Source organism: Antennarius striatus, chromosome 2 (assembly GCF_040054535.1).
Source record: "Antennarius striatus isolate MH-2024 chromosome 2, ASM4005453v1, whole genome shotgun sequence".
NCBI lineage: Eukaryota > Metazoa > Chordata > Actinopteri > Lophiiformes > Antennariidae > Antennarius > Antennarius striatus.
The window spans coordinates 18,507,843-18,529,280 of NC_090777.1; the positions used below are offsets into that span (position 1 = coordinate 18,507,843).

The 21,438-nt window shown below is 39.6% G+C and overlaps 1 protein-coding gene across 3 annotated transcripts; it reads right to left on the reverse strand.

Annotated features, from left to right (window-relative positions):
• Positions 1-701: 701 nt before the first annotated feature.
• Positions 702-20,901, reverse strand: ctnnbip1 (catenin, beta interacting protein 1). 3 transcript variants are annotated; one of them, XM_068332297.1, is made up of 5 exons: positions 20,721-20,901; positions 19,301-19,389; positions 13,703-13,817; positions 12,726-12,816; positions 702-3,082 (listed from the first exon to the last, which is right to left on the reverse strand). In XM_068332297.1, the coding sequence occupies exons 3-5, from the start codon at positions 13,796-13,798 to the stop codon at positions 3,024-3,026; spliced, it is 246 nt and encodes an 81-aa protein (XP_068188398.1). In that variant the 5' UTR covers positions 13,799-13,817; positions 19,301-19,389; positions 20,721-20,901; the 3' UTR covers positions 702-3,023. The 3 variants fall into 3 exon arrangements, with proteins under 3 accessions (XP_068188398.1, XP_068188407.1, XP_068188390.1); XM_068332306.1 differs by lacking the exon at positions 20,721-20,901 and adding an exon at positions 20,306-20,323; XM_068332289.1 differs by lacking the exon at positions 19,301-19,389 and having other exon boundaries at positions 20,721-20,879.
• Positions 20,902-21,438: the final 537 nt, after the last annotated feature.

The following is a 21,438-nucleotide window of genomic DNA, read 5'->3' on the forward strand; positions in this document are numbered from 1 at the left end:
TGACAGCGGATCAACACAAGAGGCTCACGTGTCCAGAGAGAGGGAGCTGATGTGGTTGGAAGGAAAAACACACTTTCCCTCTCAGCTAACGACGAATGAAGGTCAGACACTATTGTGTCCCAATTGTTAGGAGTTTGAATCCAACAAATCCATTTGTGGTGTTTTCATCAAGTAGGAAACAGAAGTTCCAACATCCACTCTGAAGCGGGGTGTTATTCCCAGAGGAATAAACACAGGATTAGCACACGTCTGTGAAGAACAGCATGATAACAGAGAACATTAGCACAAGAATAACACAGAGCCCCGTTCCTGAAATCATAGCATCTGCTTAAACACCTGACAGACCAGGCTTTGTTGAAAACCATTTTTAACAGAGTTTGAAAGTCTCTGAGAAGGCAAATAAATCACCTGGAGTAGATTTTGTCAACATGTATAAATCTATATACAGGGATTTAAATGTAAGGACAGATGAAAAGTTTCTGGTACCAGACTGAACTTCTGTACATTGATCAATTTCCTCTGTACATGCAGACGATAAGCGGAACAAATAAACAATGACTACACATACTTTGACTTTGCAGAATCCTTTTCTCCCCTGAGCGTTCAGCATGAGGTCTGTTCTCTAGTCAAGCAGATATTCCTGGTTCTAACAAACACCCAGTTTATGACAAAGACAAGAAAACTTCTCACTGTTTAAAATATCTTTAATGGTTCAGTTGGTATAGGATTTGGAAGCATTAAGTCAAGACATCGTCAGCAGCCATACAAAACAAATACAACTAATCAATGTTGACTGAGAGGAAACTAAAATTCAAAGGTAACACATGAAGGAACTAAAAAGAACAAAAACAAACCAACAAAAAAAGGACGATTAGGAAACATCAGGTCATCACAGTAAACAGATACAACGATCGTAGTCGAACTCCACAGCATGCTGAAAGTCAAAACCGGTAGCAAGTTCAATGATGATCTCTCTCACACACACACACACACACGCAGTTCAACAAAGGGTATAGAACAACTGATACCCTGATAGGTAAAAATATACAGTAAGACGCCTTTTTAGAGAAAAACAAATGCATAGACAAAAAAAAGAATGTTGTAAAACAAAAGTAAACATATGAAGACAAATTTCTTTGTCGTAGGCGGACAGGGTGACAGATCTGCAACTGGTTTTACGTCGCAATGATTTCCGAGGACATTCAAAAAGAAGTTATTGCCAAGGAGAGAAAACATTTTTACTCATTGAAATTCGTTAACGTTTTTTCTGGAACATTTTAAGAGCAAGCTGCTTCCACAAACCTCAACAATGTACGACAATGGACATTGCATTGTGGCAACATCCTCAAGTTGAATGAACGTTATAAACCATGAGGCAGACATACGTAGCGTCAAAACATTACCTTACAATTATTTTAAGTTATACAAGTTAACAAACAGTACTTAAAACACATTAAATATTGAGCATGTCACTGGAAAAACATGTTGGCTGTTAACAAATATTTATTCGAGCTATTCCAGTTGAGTCAATTAATACAGGTTTTTTTTTTTTTTTCAATCATTGAAGGAATAAAAACATCAGAAATTTATTTTAACCATTGAAACAAAGAATCTCTGTGCTAAATATCAAAATGTATTTTTTGCAAATATCCCATTGATAATAGTGCAAGAGATACAGTACAGTCAGAAATAGCACACAGTCCTAATGTTTGTTCTCCTTGTTTAGTTACAGGTAGTTAAAAATGAGTGTTTGTGTGGTTTAGTGTGACCAAAGAGTCACTGGTGATGACGTTTAAGAGTGATTCATGTTAGGTTTCCACTATCTACTGGTTCTCCAGCGTCAGTGACGCGTTGGAGCAACTGGGAGTCAATTCAGTAAACAATAAATTACAAACACAGCTCGTTTCATATCGATTTTCTTAATCATGTTAATTTTATCTTACAGATAAAAAAAGAACAAATAATAAAATTGGCACAATCAATTCATTATTGTATTTTCCCATCTATTTGTACAATTAAAAAAAATCATCATACATGTCACAATAACCCAAAATGAGTGTGTCTGGAGAGAATGGATACACCTGTGTCTCAATGTTTATTAAATCTGCTAGAATCTTTCATTTTTTCCTGACAAGAAAAGCCTGGTAGCACACTCCACAGCCTGTGATTGAAAATAAAGCAGCAGAACAAAAGGGACCTCATTTATAAACCTGCATAGATCCAGCATTAGAAGACAATGCAGTACACTCACCTTGAAACATTAAAATCATGATATCTGGCTAGACCTCCTGCAAACCGGCTGTGATTTGATATAAAGTGAAATTAATTGTCTGAGAATAATTCTAAATACATTCTTTTGCGTGTGTTGGAGGTGGTGCACACATCTATCACGCTCCTTTTATTTAGAAATGAGGCCCTTTGTGTGACAGAATACATAAGTCTTTACACACATCAGCTAAATCAAAAACAATTTCAGCCCCATTAGGGTAAGCAGAAATAACTTAAATCTCTCCCCTAACATGACCAATCATCACACTAGCTGCTAAACCAAAACTATAATTATCTTTGCTTCAGCTGATGGTGGGTCGATTCCTCTTTTGACCACAGCAGATATATCATGTAACACTGCCTGAAGGCTCAACCAAGACAAAAATCATACAAAACAAAACCAAACCACCCAAAAAAAACCAAACAAAACAACAACAGACGATCTGTGAGTGTTTTCACCGACTTCCTTGTTGCCAAGACTTCAGCCCACATTGAAACACTTGAAAGCTTCTGAGGGAATGGTGTGTCAGCTCGTGTGGAGAGGAGTCAGGGGCGGAAACAGGTGGGAGAGAGCGAGGCGGCCACCGTCTTCTGTCGCTTCCTCTCCTCTGCTGTCCCTCATGGCGTACCCCTCTGCTCCTGAGCTCATCAGTGTCGTCTGTGTGGGGTTTGGGTTGCCGTGGATTTCGTGTGGGGTGGGAAGGGGAGGCGTGGTGGGTTGTGATGTAGTGGAATGAGGGTGGGAGGAGCAAAGGTCACTGGCGCCGGTCCTCCGTCTCTGACCGTGAGAACGCCATCACTACGTCCTCTGCACCTGCAGGAACAAGAACACGACATTAATGCACATCTGGATTCAGTGATGTGTGACTTTGATGTGACTGTTGACTCTGTTAAGGACGGTTTTGAACAGATCTGTGGTTAAACGTCTGGTGTTCAGGTGGAACATCCCATAAATACCCACATGTGACTTTCAGAATAACTGGTGAAGTGAACTGAGCTGTAAATCCTAGAATCCTGTCAGTGACTGCAGACTCTGTCAGCTGTGACAGTAAAACTGTTAGGAACTACCATCCATGACTAGGAAATACTCATTCAGGCAATTTCATGTCCAGCCACTGCAGTCCTGACAGGAGGCTGTCAGAGACGGAGTGGGCCTCTGACACACTTACATCCGAGGATTCAGTCCTGTCAAATCTTCTCTTTCTGCTTTTACAATTCAGTAAGGAGTGTCACAAGACTGGGGATAAACCAGGCTAGATTACTGCTGTTATGATGTGAAGCTCTGAGAAGAGCAATCAAAGGAAAGATGCTAAAATCATGCATCGAAAACAAGTTCATCTTCATCGCTTCCTTCACTCTTACCACATGAGTGATTGGAGTCTCAACTAATAGATCCTGCCGGGTTCTCCAACAAGACTCGTCGCACAGCTGCTGTTTAACAAGGAATCAGTCATTAGTCTGCTGCCAAATTCATGAAAATATTTTGTGACTACCAACACCTGCTGAGACAGTTTTTCTGTGCTAAACAAACACACACTTTGCAATTCTATTTGAATATGATTCAATAAAATACAGACTTTTCTCTCAGCTCCTCATATGTCCATCTGCTCTTCCATACTGGCCTTATTTTATATGTTGTTTAATTTCTACCCTGTATGCAGAAAGCTAGAAATGATGTTGAAATGTGAGGTAAAACCTGTTGAAAAGCTTTGACTTGATAAATATCTTTCACACCAAGCTGTACACTCATGTAGGGAAAATTAGCGGTAACTTCTGTATGTCAGCAAAAATGGAAATAATTGTGCGTGCTGCACGCCTCACGTGTTCGTTAAAGTTAATTATTGTAGAGATAAGAAAGGAGACCAAGGACAGAGAGCTGACCCATCCATCAGACTGCTCAGACTCCACTGACAGAATTTTTCTTTCATTTTACAATATCTGCAAAATAATTAGCATGTTTTCTATTTAGGTCACCATGAGCTTGATAACATCAGGAATTTGGGGGAGGGCCAATTTTAATATGAACTTTTAAGCTCCTCTTCCCGTGGGAGCGAACTGACTGAGTGATGCTGTGGAAAAGAGGAAGCCAATCGGTGAGAGCAACACAGGGCGAAGAAACTAGAGTGATAAAAAAATATATGTGCAGGGATAAACTGCTTGACTTCAGCTGATGATATAAATCTCATCTGCTTGGGAGGCCACATACAGATAATGATACTGGAGCAAACGATAATTATGTAACACTGCTGCTGCAGATAATCGTTTGGTTCATGAGGTTGCAGTAACACACCATTCACCACAATAAACGCCAACGTGAATCACTGTGTGTTTTGTGTGAATAAGTGCAACCTGGTGTAACAGACAGTTCAGAGGGTGGACGGTGCAACCTGAACCCAACGACCAGCAGAAACGCTCTCAAAATACATCCACATAGTCCAACAAATGACTGAGCTATATCTGTTTTACTGTGCTTGAGAGCCACACTTAGACCTCGCCCTACCACAAATACAACACACACACACACACACACACACACACACACACACACACACACACACACACACACACAAAGAGGCTCTGGCCAACACGTCCTTCAAAGCTGTTGCCTAGTGACAGATAAAAATCAGTCTCCTTCAGTGGAAGCCAATCAGCAAACATCTTCCAGATACATGTAGTTTAGGTTGGACTCCGGTGCTTCCCTCTGCTCTGCACTAATTTCACTGATTCATTGCGCATGAATACTTTAAAGGTCCCATATTGTAGTTTTTTTTTAATTCATGTCATTCAGCTGTCAGATGTCCACCTACACTGTATTTCAAATGTCTTGCCCCAAAGTGATACGTGGTCCTCAATATCTTTGATTGAATATGGTTAAAATCACTTCCATTCTGAAATGCTCGGTGTTAATGGGCATGCCTGTGAGCTCTGTCAGCACCCCCCTCCCCCCTCTGAGCTGCCTCTATCAACTGTGCTAAGAAATTTTAATAGGTTTTCTGCTGGTCAGAAATGCATACAAACACACATCAATTTGAAAACGTTGGCACCTCTGACGATAACAAAAAAAATATTTGAAGAATTGTAAATGGAAATAACTTCTTTACGCTCCTCATAGACAACAGTAATGGGTTCAGGCTGCAGTTCTAGGCTACACTACAAGTTTTTAAGTTTTATTTCATTCCAAGCAACTGCATTAGCATTTGTTAAAAATGGGTAGCGAGAGCTACTGTGCAGCCCTCCCAATATCAAACTAGCTCAGTGCCACACTGTAGTTCACTCCTTGTGTTTAGTCATGCTGGGATACACTACTTCAACTAACATTCACAAAACAGATCTCTCACTGAGGGCGAGTCGGAGTAAAATATACTATTTCATACTACAAAACACGCTAAAGAAGCCTAGTGTCTGGATTTACTCCTGCTTGTCCTGTGGGGAGAAACCTCGTATTTCATTGTGAAACGGTAGCAGGAATGTCTCGTGCAGTGCTGTGGTACGCTACGCAACATTTATCAGCTCAGTGGGAACAACAGGTTAGTCAAGTGTGATACTGAGTGACAAATCTGCTCCACTGAGCAATTTCATATCAAACCAGTTTGAGCAAGAACCAATGCAGACAAAGACTGCAATATCCCGCGACACCCCAGAACTACAGGTAACTCAAAAAAAAAAAAAAATGTTAATACAAACATAATTTGAACTGTCAGTGCCCAGATGTACTACTAAAAAACATGAAAACTGAAATAGTGTATAAAATGATGTTTAATATTGAGGTTGTGACTGCAAAATAAGAAATGATCTAGTAGTGAGGTGTGGATATTACCATGTGTGGCAATCACAGTCATCATCTCATTTTCATCCCCTTTGTCGCCCGAGTAATGTGCTTTTTGTTTCATCTTTCTATCTGCAATGGTTGCGAAGATATTTGGTGGACTAACGGACGGACGGACGGACTAACAGATGAATAACAAACTCTGACAATTAGAATACATCACCGCTTTGAAGCGGGATGTAAAAATGTTTATGCAGGACTTTAGAACCTAAAGAGGAAAAACTAAACCTCTGACAAAAACAGAGAGAAATTAAATGAATCAAAAGGAAGATAGTCGGAATTTTTCCAGTGAGCTCCTTCAGTCTGAATAAAGAAAAACACAACAATATGAGGGCCCCAGTGTTGTAGTCATGAAGCACCCAGTTATTATTCTCAGCAGCAGAATCACCTGAGGTCACATCTGCGTGGGGACGGCTGAGAGCTCACCCTGGTTCTTCAGTACGTCTCAAGGATTACTGTCTAGTCCACTAGGTCAGACAGGTGAAAGGTAGGCAACTGGGGCAACTACTTGTTTTTGAATTTGTTTTATCCTCTATAAGATCCTGTGTGAGCTTCAAAAGAGTAAAAATAAAGGATGCCCTTGAGCAGGTGTCAATGACAAATATGAAACTATTTAAAATCAATGTATGGAACCACAGAGACAAGAGCCTGTAAGGAAATATGTTATGTGTCAGAGAGGTAGGCGAGTGGCTCTTCATGAATCTGATGTTGCAGGAAAATGGAAAAGAATCAATGCCTCCCTGTACAAACAAAGCCCCCACCCCTCCGCCCAAATGGTGGTTTGAAGTATTGAGTGATCCCGGAATTATAACGGGAAAAAACAGAAACAAGATGGTGTACTGACCGCATGAGGCTGTAGTAACATCTGAAACAGGAGGAGATGCACCTGACCACCACAGATTGGACTGTCCCTCTCTGCTTGTGTGATTAGCGCTTCAGCGTCCCCCCCAGGCCTCATAATGACACCTGTTCCAATCTACCGATGCGGTGCAACAACAGCAAATCCCACAGGGATGCTTGACTTTCCCGGGACAACTGGGGTAGCTATGGAAACAGCTCGTCCCACATCCTCTTGTATTGATGCCTGTAGACATGTTTTTGTGAGGAGTAAACTCTCCGTGTCACAGATCAGTCAGTACAACAGCTTCTTACCGTGTCTGATATGATTGCTTGAGCTGAACAGGCCTGACCAAAGGACTGTTTAAAGTGACTTGATGTCAGTTATAAAAAGCCAGGAGTGTTAAAGGGACAAGAACAAGTGTGACGTTAACTTCTTCATGTTATATTGTGACCAGCCAGAACACTGCACTGTTACGAAGAGTCGTGAACTTTACATACGAGCACATTCAATTGTGAATATACTGCAACGCTACAATGACACAGTAATTTCTGCATATGCACTCCCCCACATTTTGTAAAAACAAAGCTAAAAAATCCATAATTGTCGAGTGGAAACACTTCTAAGAAGATCGAATAACATCAGCTGATGAGCAATAATTAAGTCAGAGCCATCGAGAAATCCACTGCATTCCAATGTGGTCACTACTGATATTCAGTTAACTATTTTTGGAGGGGGGTTGATCACAAATGCCAACAACAAAGTTCAAATCTGACCAACAGATTTAGAGGACGTAAACAGGAAGACTGTTCTTGTGAATACTATTATCTACTGTATATCTTGTTAAAAGAAGACTAAAAAATGTCGGATCTGATGCCTTACTTGTTCAAAAACTGACAATGGTAACATTTAATTTCGTACAGACGAGCATTCTGTGAAGCGTCCTCTTGCAAGATTATCTTACACTGTAGACTACAGTAGAACCCAGCATGCTAGTGGCCCTTCTAACGTCACCATAGCAACACAACAGTAGCACAAATGGACTGATTGATTAATTATAAATAAAAAATGCCAATTCCAACCAATGGAATAATTTTGCATTATTTACAACATAATAAGAATACTAAATAAATAAATATTCGTTTGGCTTAATTAAAACCTCATTTTGATCTGCCAAATGTCAGCTTGATATTTAACGTCCATCATACCTGCTAAACATTAACCATGTTGAAGCAAAGAATGCCACGATGACAAGGTTAGAAGGTTGGCAGGATTTGCAGGGTTAAGCGACGAAGAGAGCAATGATAGTTCCTATATCAGTGCCTACGGCCAAAATGCAAAAAAAGTAGCAGCACATTTAATTTCAAATATGCAGCATCCTCGGGTGGCTGGGTTAAAAGGTTGGCAGAATTTGTTGGTTATTTACAAAACAATCATCTAACCAAGAGACCAAAGACAGATCCCATCTTAAACAAAAAAGTGTATCTTTTCAGTTCCAGAGCCTTTAGGACAGAAATCCTCTTTGGCCTCATTAAAATTGAAAAACAAAAAAAAAATCTGCATTTGCCTGTATGGTAATCAGCCAATTAACGCCATCTGAAATGTAAATTTCATGACCCCATAGACTTAAAAGAAATACGACTAGCAACCGCTGAGTCAAATGTTTAATACAAAGAGGAATCATCAGTCAAGGTTTCCTATTAGTCCAACAGATTATCAATACAGGAGCAGCAATGATGCTATCTATTGGACACACTGGCCATTGTGTGCTCAGCTACGTTTCTATTTAATATTTTCTGAACACAGCTGGGCCATCACATAAAAGCAATCAATATTGGAATATGTGTGGACTGCCGGTACATCGTCATGCCCTTAGTGCCCTCTAAGTATGCTCCACTGAATCTGACATCTGACACAGTCTCTCCATGAGGCTGCTGGTCTCAGAGCATCATCAGCACCACCTTAGTGTGTGCTGCAGAGATCAGAGCAGCATCAGGCCTGAAGGTGAAGCGCTGTCAGGAGGCCCTTCATTGATTCTGATCAGACACAGATCAACAATCTTTTCCTGGTAAACTGCTGTCTGATCGCAGATGCTGAGCGTCTGGCTGCAGGTCAACCACAGTGAAACACGAACATTTAACACAAGACGCTTCACCTCATCAACCACTTCATCCTTTTCGATCAACTACTGAACTCAACCATCTGTCTTTCAGATTAAGTGAAAATATGTTTCATCTCATCGCATCCATCAGGATATCTTTACTTTTAGATATTGTTTGATTAGAAATTACATTATTTCCACTTTGTAATAATTTACACTAGAAATATTCCAAATAAGGATATATTGTGATACATATATTGTGATATATTGTGTCGGTAAGTTATTTGAATGTGCAGCATAAAACTACAATTAAACAAACTAGTACTTCTGCTTTTCAACACAGGTATGCAGTGAGTAATAAACGACTTTACTTGTGAACGTCTCCACACAGGTGATTTGTCATTTTAATGTTTATCTCTCGGTACACATACATCACATTTTTACTGACTGAGCAGCTGAGCAATAAAATGTTACCTATCATCTATTTTTCCCTAGTTAACATGTCTAAATCTGAACATCTTCACACCGCCTCAAAAGCTTTCCAAAAGCGCTGACGCCTAGAAAGGGCTGTGCCTCCTGTCAGCGTTTAAAAGTGATTAACTCTTTTTCACAGCACCTAATCACAGATAAGATGAACACCACAAATAATTTATTGCCGCACTGAGAAGGTGGAAGGCAGCCAAATCACACAAAATGTGTCTGTGATATTTATGCATATTCTGAGCACCTTTCACCAGTCACATGCGTTCATAATTAATGAGGCTCTTAACAGTGGTGACAGAGCAAAAGAAATGGAATCCTGTATTTACCAAAGACCAAAAAGAAAGAGAACGACATTATGCTGCGTGTCTGCAGCTGTTGACACAGACAGAATATATCCCTTAGAAAATAACTGCTTTTATAAGATCTGATCTTGGATGTCTGGTGTGACAGAGAAATATGCAATCTAACCTGCCCATTACCTGCATTACATTTAGATTATTCATGAAATACTGTCAAATAACGCCGTTGTATAACAATGCTTTTTAGGACCCTGCACATTAAAACATGAACAATACCAGGATGAAAACATAGTTCAAATCCCATTTTTCTTGCCTCCTTCATCTACACTCAAATAACAAACCTAATTCCTCCCTGATTAGTCAATTCAAACAATGCTGATTGCTTCTTGCAGGAGAAGGACACAAACAAGGACACACAACACCTTATTAATGTAGATAAGTGCCGCAGGAAATTTTCACGACTCGCTGCGCCACTGAGAGCCAAATGACTAGGCAAAGCGAAGCCTGGGCCCCAGCAGGTTTAGCCCAGCAGGATAGCACGGCTCCTATCTGACAGCCATGCCTGGCCTGAGCCTGGGAGGCTGCTGATAAGTCTCCTAAAAGAAGATTCAATTTGCTGCTGCCTCAGGTAACCGCAGTGACACCATTTTGTTTACCGTGGCACCCTCTTGTGGTTTGAAACTTTGAAAACTAACAGACCACACCACAAAGCTCAAGATTACCCTCTAGTGGCCTGAAAAAAGTACAACTAAAACGTCTTAGAGTTATCTATCTCGTGCTTTTAGTTGGAGTAAAATGCATCTTCTAAGCTTTCAATGAAAACCAGAAGGATATGATACCAGACTTGTTCTACAACATTTTCATAGGAAACACTACAGCTTTCAAATTTATTTAAAGTGTTCGATGATGACTTTAAACACACCTCAGTGTAGCTGGGAGCAGAGTAGCTGCTGCCAGCTACACTGTTAAGTTGCTGCTCACCTGTGAGTCAGGATACAATCCCAGTTCAGTGGTCAAGCCTTCTGCCGTTCCAGAGTCCTGATTCCAGACAGCAAATGAAAATTCTAAACTTTTATCAGCTTTATAACTTCCTGCCCAACAACCTGAGGCTCACAGAATCCCAACCAGTAATTAAATGACTTCTCAAAACATTTCTCTACCAAAAAGTCTTAAATTAAAGCACAGGATTTTACTGATGCATTTGGTTTTTTTGTTTATATTTTTATAATTGTTTATTATTGATCATTCGTGCAATACTTATTCCTGCTGTAAATCTTTAAAGCCCTTCATGACAAACAAAGTCCCATAACAATTCCATGATTAATAGCAATTTTGCTCCAGTTAATGTATAAACGTGATTATATTCTATCCATGCCTTTTGTGAAAATGTGTGTGAGGCTAAATAGAAGTAATTTTCTCACTTGGATGAGTCTGATGACTCCAGCCTGACACGCTGTTTGCCTTGAAGTAATTGCTGAGTTTTGGTTGGCTGCTGTGTCAACCTAAGCAATCTATTTGTCCTGCTGATGTAAGTGCTTGACAGAAGCATATGAATGGGGCTGTTCGAAGTTTTTCAATGGGAACAACATCCATGCTAGCACACACTTTAAACGCTGCACTCATCACTTGTTTTCACCCTCAGAGGGACGACAGCAGAGGCTTCCAAAGGTAGCATGGATCTAGTCCAACATGTGGTTTTTCGGTCTTCTGAATATGCTGAATAATGATGACAAAATCTATCTGGAGCTGCTTGAGCCTTCCCCTTGACAAGCCTCCGAAGGAGAAAAGAGCAACCACTGGCCATTTTTCTGGTTAAAAGAAAGGGCAGTGGAAACTCAACACCTACGTCACTGGATTTGGAGTTTGGACTGACGGGAAATGTTACAATCAAAAATCCAAACTTGAGCATTTGTGGTACAGTCTGACTCAAGTGTCTCAAAAGATATTATAAATCACCCAGATCAAGACAATGGTCAAATGCAGGCACCTGTTAAGACCTGCAAAACCTACTGAGTTTCAATATCAACAGCACTGGACCAAAACTCTAGAGGAAACCTGCCTCTCTCTCTTTTACTGATCATTCTGTCTCTCACTCATCCTTCAAGAATGCACATCTCTCTGCCAATAAGCCAGATGTTCTAAAAGTCAACCAAGTGTCTAAATCAGCGATTATTAAAAAGGGTGGCCTCTACCTCTGACTGTAGCCCAGAGGAAACCACTGAGACCGAGTAGTGAAGGACCAGAGAGAGAGAGAGAGAGAGAGAGAGAGAGATTTGATTTTTAAAATCACATTTATTTATGAAGTCGATATTACAAGATAGTTACGTTAAGAACATCCAAGAGAGATTCAGGCAAACATGAACTCACTTCAAAAAACACATCATATGAAATGTGACCAAATTATACTTGAATTAATCCAAACACTGACTGAACATAAGTTCCTCACTTAATACGGAACATAAGACACCTTTGACACAACATAGGTTCGTAAAAGTGTCTGAATCATTCATAGCTCTGGAAATAGTCCATTATGATTCTTGTTTGGCACATTCTTAGATAAATCGCCATCTTTGCTTGGCCCAGGAGAAAATTTAGAATCTGCCTATCGTTTTTTGGATTTTTCTACGTGTCAGACCAATAATGTATATCTTTTTGTCAAAAAAACAAGACAGAATGAGAGAAAGATTCCCTCTAAAAACATGAATAGATTGTCGAGTCTCTGACAGTCTAGGAAGCAGTGAAAAATAGTTTCCTTGTGAGAACAGAGCGGACAGTTTTCCGACATATTTGGATTCAAAACTGCAATAAAACTGTTGATGGCTATAGGGCCAAATAAAATCCTCCACTGGAGATCTCCAACCCTCTTCGAGGGAGAGAGAGAGAGAGAGAAAGAGAGAGACATTGACTTACCCTGGTCTATGTTGTGCTGTGGTAGCTGACTCATCTGACTGTGCACCACACCTGCGTAATTCCGGAGAAAAGCCTCTTCACTTGGTGTAAGCTGAGGAAGAATAAACACATGTCAAATTATAAAATCAAGACTAAGACAAAAATCACTTTTTTAAGAAGCAGTTGATTTTATATATATATACACACACACACACACACACACACACACACACACACACACACACACACACACACACACACACACACACACACACACTTTTATTATTTTTTTTAAACAAACTCAGTGAAAATAAATGTCAATCAAAATAATCCTCATAGGTATGCCGGTGACATTAGATATATAAAAACAGTTTTGCACATTTGTTTTTTTATTAAAAACTGAATAAATTCTGGATTTACAGCTTCAGAACCCCAAGAAAAAAGTACTTCTATTTGGAACGCAACAAAGTTTGATGACATTCGGCAACAGTTGATAACAATGGCCGGTTTCAGCCACCTAACATAATTTCATAATTAGCGTATCGGAAATAATCTCAATAGTTTTTTTGTCTATATTTTATTTTTTTAAGCATCTAAAGTACTGCTAACCCTACAGCTTATATATAAAGGGGTTCTAAATTAGACAACAACTGTCAAAATCTCAAAAGGAAAACTGTAATCTGTGGTCTGGTTTCTGTGTTGTCAACATGCTGGAGCCAGGATGTGGATTTAGTTTAAAAAAAAAACAGCAGAGTGATGATTGTTTAGGAGAGATGACTGTTTGGCTTCTCCTTCACACTGGTTTAAAACTGAAACTTGTAAATATAGTAATGTTTCACATTTTATACCTACTGAGTCAAGGATATCTTATTTGTGTACTGTACACTACAACATCCACCAGTGGTGCTGTATTAACAGCCACATTAACACTGTTTCATTGGAAAAACATACTGATCTATGATTTAAATTTAAGGAGACCATAAAGAAAAAGTACTTACATTTGATCCCATTTTCTTTAGCATGAGCAAGACTCGCACCTTCTGCTGGATGTACATGTCTTCAGGAGACTTACCCGGGGCCTCCTCGCGGTTCATCCCCCCTTCTCCCGTGGCTCTGGATGCACAAAAAAACACACATTACACAAAACCTGTGAAAAATCACAGCTATGCAAGTGTTGTTTGAAGCAAAAACCACTGACACACTGAACAGATTTAGTCACACAATCTGACGGTTTAAAGAGGAACATTTCAACCTCTCATCAAAGTGACAGAGCAAGCGATTAAACGATTTCCTGCTTTTCTTTTTTAAATGTATTATTAGGGCTATTATTATTATGAACGTTACAGTTCTCAATGTTTCTAACATGCCACCTCAGATTTACAATAACAATAAATTTATGTGATTTACTCTGAGGTTAAATAATTCTCTTGTCTTTGCAGAACATAGGCCTTCTTTACCCTGTCTCACAAACAACTATGAAAAACGGCATTGTTACTATTATAAAATTATTGTACGCAATTAATATCATATAATAAAATTCAAGTCTTTCAAGTGAAAGTTTAATTCTGTCAAATATGCAGAAAGTGGAAGAGGAACGTGAAAATCAAATCAAAACTACATGATAACACAACAGACAGTTTGGAGAATGGCAAACATGATGACGGACACTTACAGGTACATGTACTGACCAATCAATACGATAAGCAAAAATTGATAATCTAATTAATTGGATAAGCATTCCAATCATATAATCAAAACCGTGGTGACACAAAAGTCAGGGTCTTGTCAAGGTCCAGGTTTGACATTTCACAGCATGAATCGCTTTCATTAATATTTCATGGGAGTTTTCACACAGATCTCGGCCCCTGCCTGCTCCTTCCATCTCTTATTCTCAGTCTAACTAATGACCTATTTTTCACTGTCAGTCTGCGGAGATGCAAAGTATAAGCAAAGGCAGAGAAAAAGGGGGAGGGAAAGAAGTCGATAAAAAGAACTGCCAAAGCTAATGCAGATGACACAGAAGGGATAGGTTCCATAGTGATAGCACACACATATCAAGGTCGGCTGTTTTTGCGTTATATAACTGCTGTAATACAGCAGCAAAAATTAGACTTACAGCGGGAGGACAATATCTAGCCCACATCTGCTAATTAAAATGTCTAAAAATGCAGAAAAAAAGAACTTCCTAAAAAGGGAGAAAATGAATGCAGAAAAGAAGAAATCTGAAGGCAAAAAAAAATGAAATTTAATGGCGAGGAATTTCAGGATGTAAGTCAGGACTTGCTCTTTGCTAAGAATCTGTCACACAAAGCCGACGAGAGCCACGGCGGCTACAATCGTTCTGGCAATTTATTTTGGCCTCCTATCTATACAAAGGAGCACTAATGCATGATGACAGGCTGTTTGATGTGGGGTTATATTTAATTGAGGAGCTGGCTCCCCATTCCGTCTTTGTCAGAGCCAGGGGTGTGTGAGTGCATATATATGTCTGTGTGTGTGTGTGTTGTGGGGGGGGGGGTTCCTTGCACTACTGGCCATAGGCTGGTGTTTGGGTCCCACTGTAAACATTTGGACTCATCCAGATCAGAGCAGGTTGAGACTTTGCTTCAGGTGATGGTCCTTATAAATTCAGCAACCTTTGGTGGTTGTTTATAGCAACAGCATTTGACTTTGTCTATTTGTACTGTTTAACCACACAAAGTGACGGCAGGATGCTGAATGAGAGGAATGAATGCATTAAACATTCACTTTCATTTAACATCAGGTGTGATTTAATTGGAGAGCCGGTGCGTCGTCTCAAAGACAGCTAGAGATGAAACACTGGAGAGGGCCTTCTGGTGCCAGTTGCTCAATATACACCTTCAGGGAAGTGGTGGTGTGTGAATATATTTGGGTGGGGGTAGTGATGTACAGAGGATGCTGGTGGATGGTGTACAGAGAGTGGTGGCGGCGGTGACACGTTTGATCACATCTCCGAGCTCACTTCAAATAAAAAAAAAGAAGAATCTGGGCAGCATAACCCGCCAGAAAGACGGTTCTGAAAAGAGAATGAATGATATGATATAAACTGTGGAAGATCAGTGTGTGGCTGCAGACAGCGAGGAAAAATCACTCACTGCTTATGAGTAGATGGAAAGTAGAGGATGAAGAAAATGACAGGATAACATAATTCAAAAGATGTCTTAAAAACAAGGATGATAAAACGGACATCCATTTATATTCAGGGATGCTTTGAGACTCGACAATTTAACAATTTTCAAGCTGGTACAGAAATAAAGGCCGTAATATTTCGCAGTCACTGTTTGTATAAAAAGGCCTGCTGCTTTCATGACCAACACATTTCTGATCCTCTGATGTTTTCTTTTGAAGTCCATATTTATTACTTACTATCGGCTGGCACTCTACATTTTTACTAGTTTGGAAAAAAACCAAAACAAAAACATTTTCACTCATTACACTTTCACAGCAGCGCATGATGTAAGAAAATCAATTATTGAAAAATAAAGTGGAATTCTGGGTAAATCATGGTAATTATTGATTCTCTTTCATTGTCTTTTCACGTTTGTGTCGCTTGAGAAAAAAGAGAAATGTCATATTTCATTCCCTATTCTCTATTGTTGTTGAGGATTTCACCTTTCCCTACAGGTTCGAGAGAAGTGACAGAGAGAATCATTTAAAGCAGTACAGAAGAAGCAGAACTGGAGTCATTACAATGCTGGGATTCAATGATGTGGACAGCAACGTGTGATTAAAGGTGTACATGGGATTACGTAATGTGCAGTTTTATCCGTACAGTACTGTATTTCAAATCCATCCAGTCTACTCTTTTAAATCTAATCTGCTTTATGTACAACACAGACGCATACACAAAATTATTTCATATAATACATTTAATTTGGTGCTGCTAAGAACCCATAAATAACATTTTGAATAGTACTGTTGTAGTGTTGCCCCTACTTGGAGCATTATTCATGTGCGTGCCCTTCAGTGAAGCACATCTTACATGATTTCAAGGATCACAATAAGGATTCTGTCAGGCTCCTTTGTCTGTGCTTGATGCGGGGTTTTTGAGGTGGGCTGGCTCAACACTAATCCCACAGGGGATCCTCAGCCGGGCTCAGACACATGCAGCTAATATTTCAGGCACAATCAAAGGGTTTCTTTACTGCTGATCTGGGCCTAATCCCCCTCTCTGTCCATGTTAAGCTCATGTCAGTGTTGTGATGTCGCCCATCTAAACTACAGCATTTCTGAATGTAATTAATAAAGCAAATGAAAACACGTGACTGACATGCAGACTGTGGAGGTAGGACACATAATTTAGATGAATTAGGTGAACTCAGTTTAACAGCTCTCCTGTCTGGCAGAGCAACCTTTATGGCTTTGTCACAGTAATTGGAGCTCAAGAATTAGTTGAGCAATAACCCGTTTGCCCAGGGCACATTAAATGCCTCCTAAGGGCAATAAAAGCAGCAACTCACTCACCAATTAGACACATACACAAAAATAATCTAAAACAACATATCTTTGCAGGAGTTGTTAATGGAAGCACCGAAAAGGAACCCATCTGGCTTTCTTCTCACATTAAATTGGTGGCATGACATTTAAAAACCTTTCTGTACTTTGAAAATATGTACGTTGATAAGAAATATTTCCCAGTTGAGGCTAAAAGTCACAATATATTTAAATTAAAAACTGTTACAGAGAACCCCCAATGATGCTCAGCTTTCAGAATTTAGCAGAAGATGGCTAACTGTGCGCTAAAGCATGACCTGTTTTTGAAAACCATCATCAACACAGGCTAAGTATTGACGTACGACTGTATCAAGACAGAGAGAGCATCTTCATATAGTGTGTATTAATATTACTAGAATTTTCTTCTGATGTGCATCTTGTTACATTACATGGATGCACAACAAAATATCAGGGCGGTGGTTCCCAGCATTCAGAATCTATTGAGTAACATGGATGTCCATCTGTAACAATCCCATGGGGATGGCTTCCCAGATAGCTAAAGCTGCAACTTAGCGGAGTCTGACTTAACATAAATGCAACTTCTATGAGAGTAGGAGAGGTCAACAGCCAGAATAGGAAAAATAGCTAGAATCCCAACACCAGACGCTTCACCAACCCAAGTGAATGTGTGAGAAACTCAAGAAGATCAAGAAGCTCAATGAGGCTGCCAGCTGGGCTGCCAACAACATGTCCCGGATCTGTGAAGCAGCTGTGTCCCTGCAGGTACACACACTCACACACACTTTAACGATGTCACGAAACCTAATAAAACTAGTTGCTGATGCTGAAATTAGGACAGAGCAATTCTGTCATTTAACAGGGAAGCTCAACAAAAACAAGGAGGAGTTTGATGAGAAATCTTATGACTTTAAAGTAATACGTTCATGAGGTTTAGAAAAAACTGACTGCAAATAGAGGTCTCTTATTCATTAAGTCAAATTCTTATTTTGTTTACGAAATGTATGAAAAGAATTAGCCCCCCCCCCAAAAAAAAGTAGCCAAATTGTCCAAAATCAAAAGGTGATTTCAAAGCTGGAAAACTTAACATCAAGCAAAGCATGATAAACAAATTTCCAATGATTTACTGAAGGCCAAAATCAGTGATAATTTATATTTGAATATTTAATGTAATATTTAATGTATTTTATAAATTAACACTGCAGCAATTTGAGTGCAAAAGTAATGACAATCTGATGGCCAAATAAAATACAGCTTCTCAACATCCAGATTTGCAGACACTTAATGAAAACAATTAAACCAGTATTAAATCCAGCAGAATGACTTCCCCTGGGCTGGGGCAGCACCGGGTCCTAAACCAGCATGAGCCAGATGATCGCCAGACATCACACGTCAAAAAGGTGCTGGCTTGGATTTACCACATGTCTGCATGCCGCCTGTATGTGAAGCCATGCCCTCACATGTACAGTGCTTCAACAATGGCTACAGTATTTGGGGACAATGGTGATGAACTCAATTGTGAAAACATGATTGATAAGTAGGTCAAGTCTTGTTGGAACCACATGAGGCATGAACTCAACAAACCTACCCGGGGTACAGGCTTAGATCATAGTTGGACTTTTGGGTTTATATAGCTGTTATTTGGTTATTTCTGTACCAAATCCAGATACCGGCATCAACAGAGCGAGCAGACAGGACAATTTGCAGATCTATACTTTAAGTTACAAGAATACAAAACATTTTCTTTCATATTTTTTCTGCTGGGCTACAAATAATAATTTGCATATGGATACTTTATTATCCATGTACAGTTATGTTTTCACAATGGGATTAACAATTGATCCATCAAGTTTTTTATAACAGAATATGCAACATAAATATAATTAAATCTGGTCTATCATCTCAGATCACCTACTCCTCATGGTTTCTTGAAGGATCTAAAATAGACCAGCTTTCTGAAGCTGTTCCCTTCAAGAGGTGGGAATAAAAGTTTTAATGACATGAATGCGTAAAAGTCTGAACAGCCAATGATTGATGGGCTGCTGTGAAAAAAATGCTTGAACAAGAAACACCTCAAACTGAAAAGAATATGTCTTTAAACAATTACAAGTCTCTGTGGTCACCTGGATGCGAGCAGCTTTTGAATCAGTGTCCAGTCACAACAGGCTGCTACTTGGGTTGATTAAAGCTGACAGACTGAGAAGCTCTTGTTCTAAAAGTAAAGCAAAAAAATTGTCAAACGAATCAGTCCACCCTCGCTTACTATGCCTGAAGTTCCCATTGTCCCTGAAGGGTTGAGCAGGGGGTATAAAAAAACCTTCTTACAGTGCAATGGGGTTTTAATGTCTCTCCAAAACCCAGTCGACTATGGGAATGTGCAATCTATGACAAGCTTGACATACTAGAGTCCATGACCAACTCTGCTGGCTGCCAGTAGGATTCTGAGCACTTCCCTAGCAGCCAGGCTCCTCTACCCACTGGCTGCAGCACTCATCAATGCTCTGCTGCCGGCAGGCTGCCAGCCTCACCACGCAGAGGGTTGCCAACTATCCCACAAGTGGGGGAAAGCAAACACTGTAAAAGGCATGGTGGCACAATGCATCAAATGGTGGCATGATCCAAGAATAGAAAACCAATGAGGGAGGTACGCCAAAAGCAAACCTGAATCTAAAAAGGTATATTATATATATATATATATATATATATATATATATATATATATATATATATATATATATATATAATCTGAAAGACTGAAAAAATGGGAGTGGTTTTTGTCATTGGGGAAGCATTGTAAATACTATTTAAATCTAAGTATTTCACTGAATGAATGTAACTTGTATTTATTTACTAGTCAGCTTCTCATTTCGTTGATAACCACTAGTTATTCCCCGGGAGGAAACAGTTAAGCTACTTAAGACAAACTATTATTATTGAAATCCTTCTAGTGGGTGAGGGAACCCAAACCAGGCTTCGGTCCACTACACTGACGTTAGCTGAGATTTACAGTTTGGACTGTGGGCTACTTCTTAAGGTTGGACATTTTCCTTCAAAGACAAAGTCTGAATGAAAATCAATTCCAAAATAAAAAAACACCAGTTTGTTTTGCAGGAGGTGTATAACGTTACCCTTGTCTTTTAACGCTTCTTGACATCACGTTGAGAGACGCAGACTGCTCCAACTGTAGCGGCGCTACTGCTAGCAAGCAGCCACCACGTATTTTCGATATAAATCTAAAACAAAAAAAACGTCTTGGAAAAAAATAAAGATAGCAATCCCAGTAACTAATGAGTCGCGTTAATTTAAAGCCGACAAACATTTAATTTAGTCCCAGCAAACCCAAGTTGTCAATGGCAGAGCAGTAAATGCTAACCAGTCATGCTAGATGGCTAGCATGCCCAAGACAAAAGCCTGAATGAAGTTCCTGTGTGTCAAACAGCATCCCGGTGCCGCTGCTGACAGCCGGGACGCGAACACACATGTCGTACCAGGAAAAACGCCGACAATGAGCGTCTCATCAGATAACGAGACGTTAGAGCTTACCCCTCCTGGTCCAGCTTTTCTTTCTTCAGTGCTATGTTTGAATGGTGTGTTGTTGTAGGAGGGCGTCCTGTTCCGGGGTCACATCCCTCCAGTGGGCAAAGCGACGGCGAACTGATTCAACGCAGCGAGTCCGCCTGGAGATTCCGTACCGCTTCCGGCCGCTAGGGGCGCCCTCAGCCGGGCCGCAGCGCACCGGCTCTCGGGTCTATTTCACAACTAACTGTAACCTCCAATTATGGATGTGGCTCTAGGAGAAACATATAAAACTACACACAACAACTAGGAACAATTTTAATCCAAGGCTACTGTAAAGCAAGGAAGCTATTTCCGACATAAACTGAAATATTTTGATACCAAACTTGCTATCAGAATATATGTATACAGTACCTACTTAGACAGTCAATGCAAGTATAATTTTATTAATATTATTGCGAAAACAATAATATTAGAGATTATAATCATTTAGTTTTATAAACATTTGTTTGCTTCAAATAACAGGGACACAGATAGGTTTACTTTCCCATGATTGATGTAATTACCTCAACCTTCACAGATTTTACGCTCTAAAATGAAAGTTTTTAGATTTTCTACAATTTTCTATATTTTTGTAAAGTGTGACTCCAAATGGCATGTCCATTTCTCTAAAATGAAAAATAAATTATCTTTAAAGACTCAGACATCAGAAAATTTAATTTAGTAAATTTACATGATGTAGTGA

Coding starts and splice junctions, on each gene's coding strand:
- ctnnbip1 (XM_068332297.1), bottom strand. CDS start 13,798: ATGAACCGCGAGGAGGCCCCGGGTAAGTCTCCTGAAGACATGTACATC. Junction 12,817..13,702: donor TAAAGAAAATGGGATCAAAT/GTAAGTACTTTT, acceptor ATTCTTCCTCAG/CTTACACCAAGTGAAGAGGC. Junction 3,083..12,725: donor ACAGCACAACATAGACCAGG/GTAAGTCAATGT, acceptor TTGTTCCTGCAG/GTGCAGAGGACGTAGTGATG.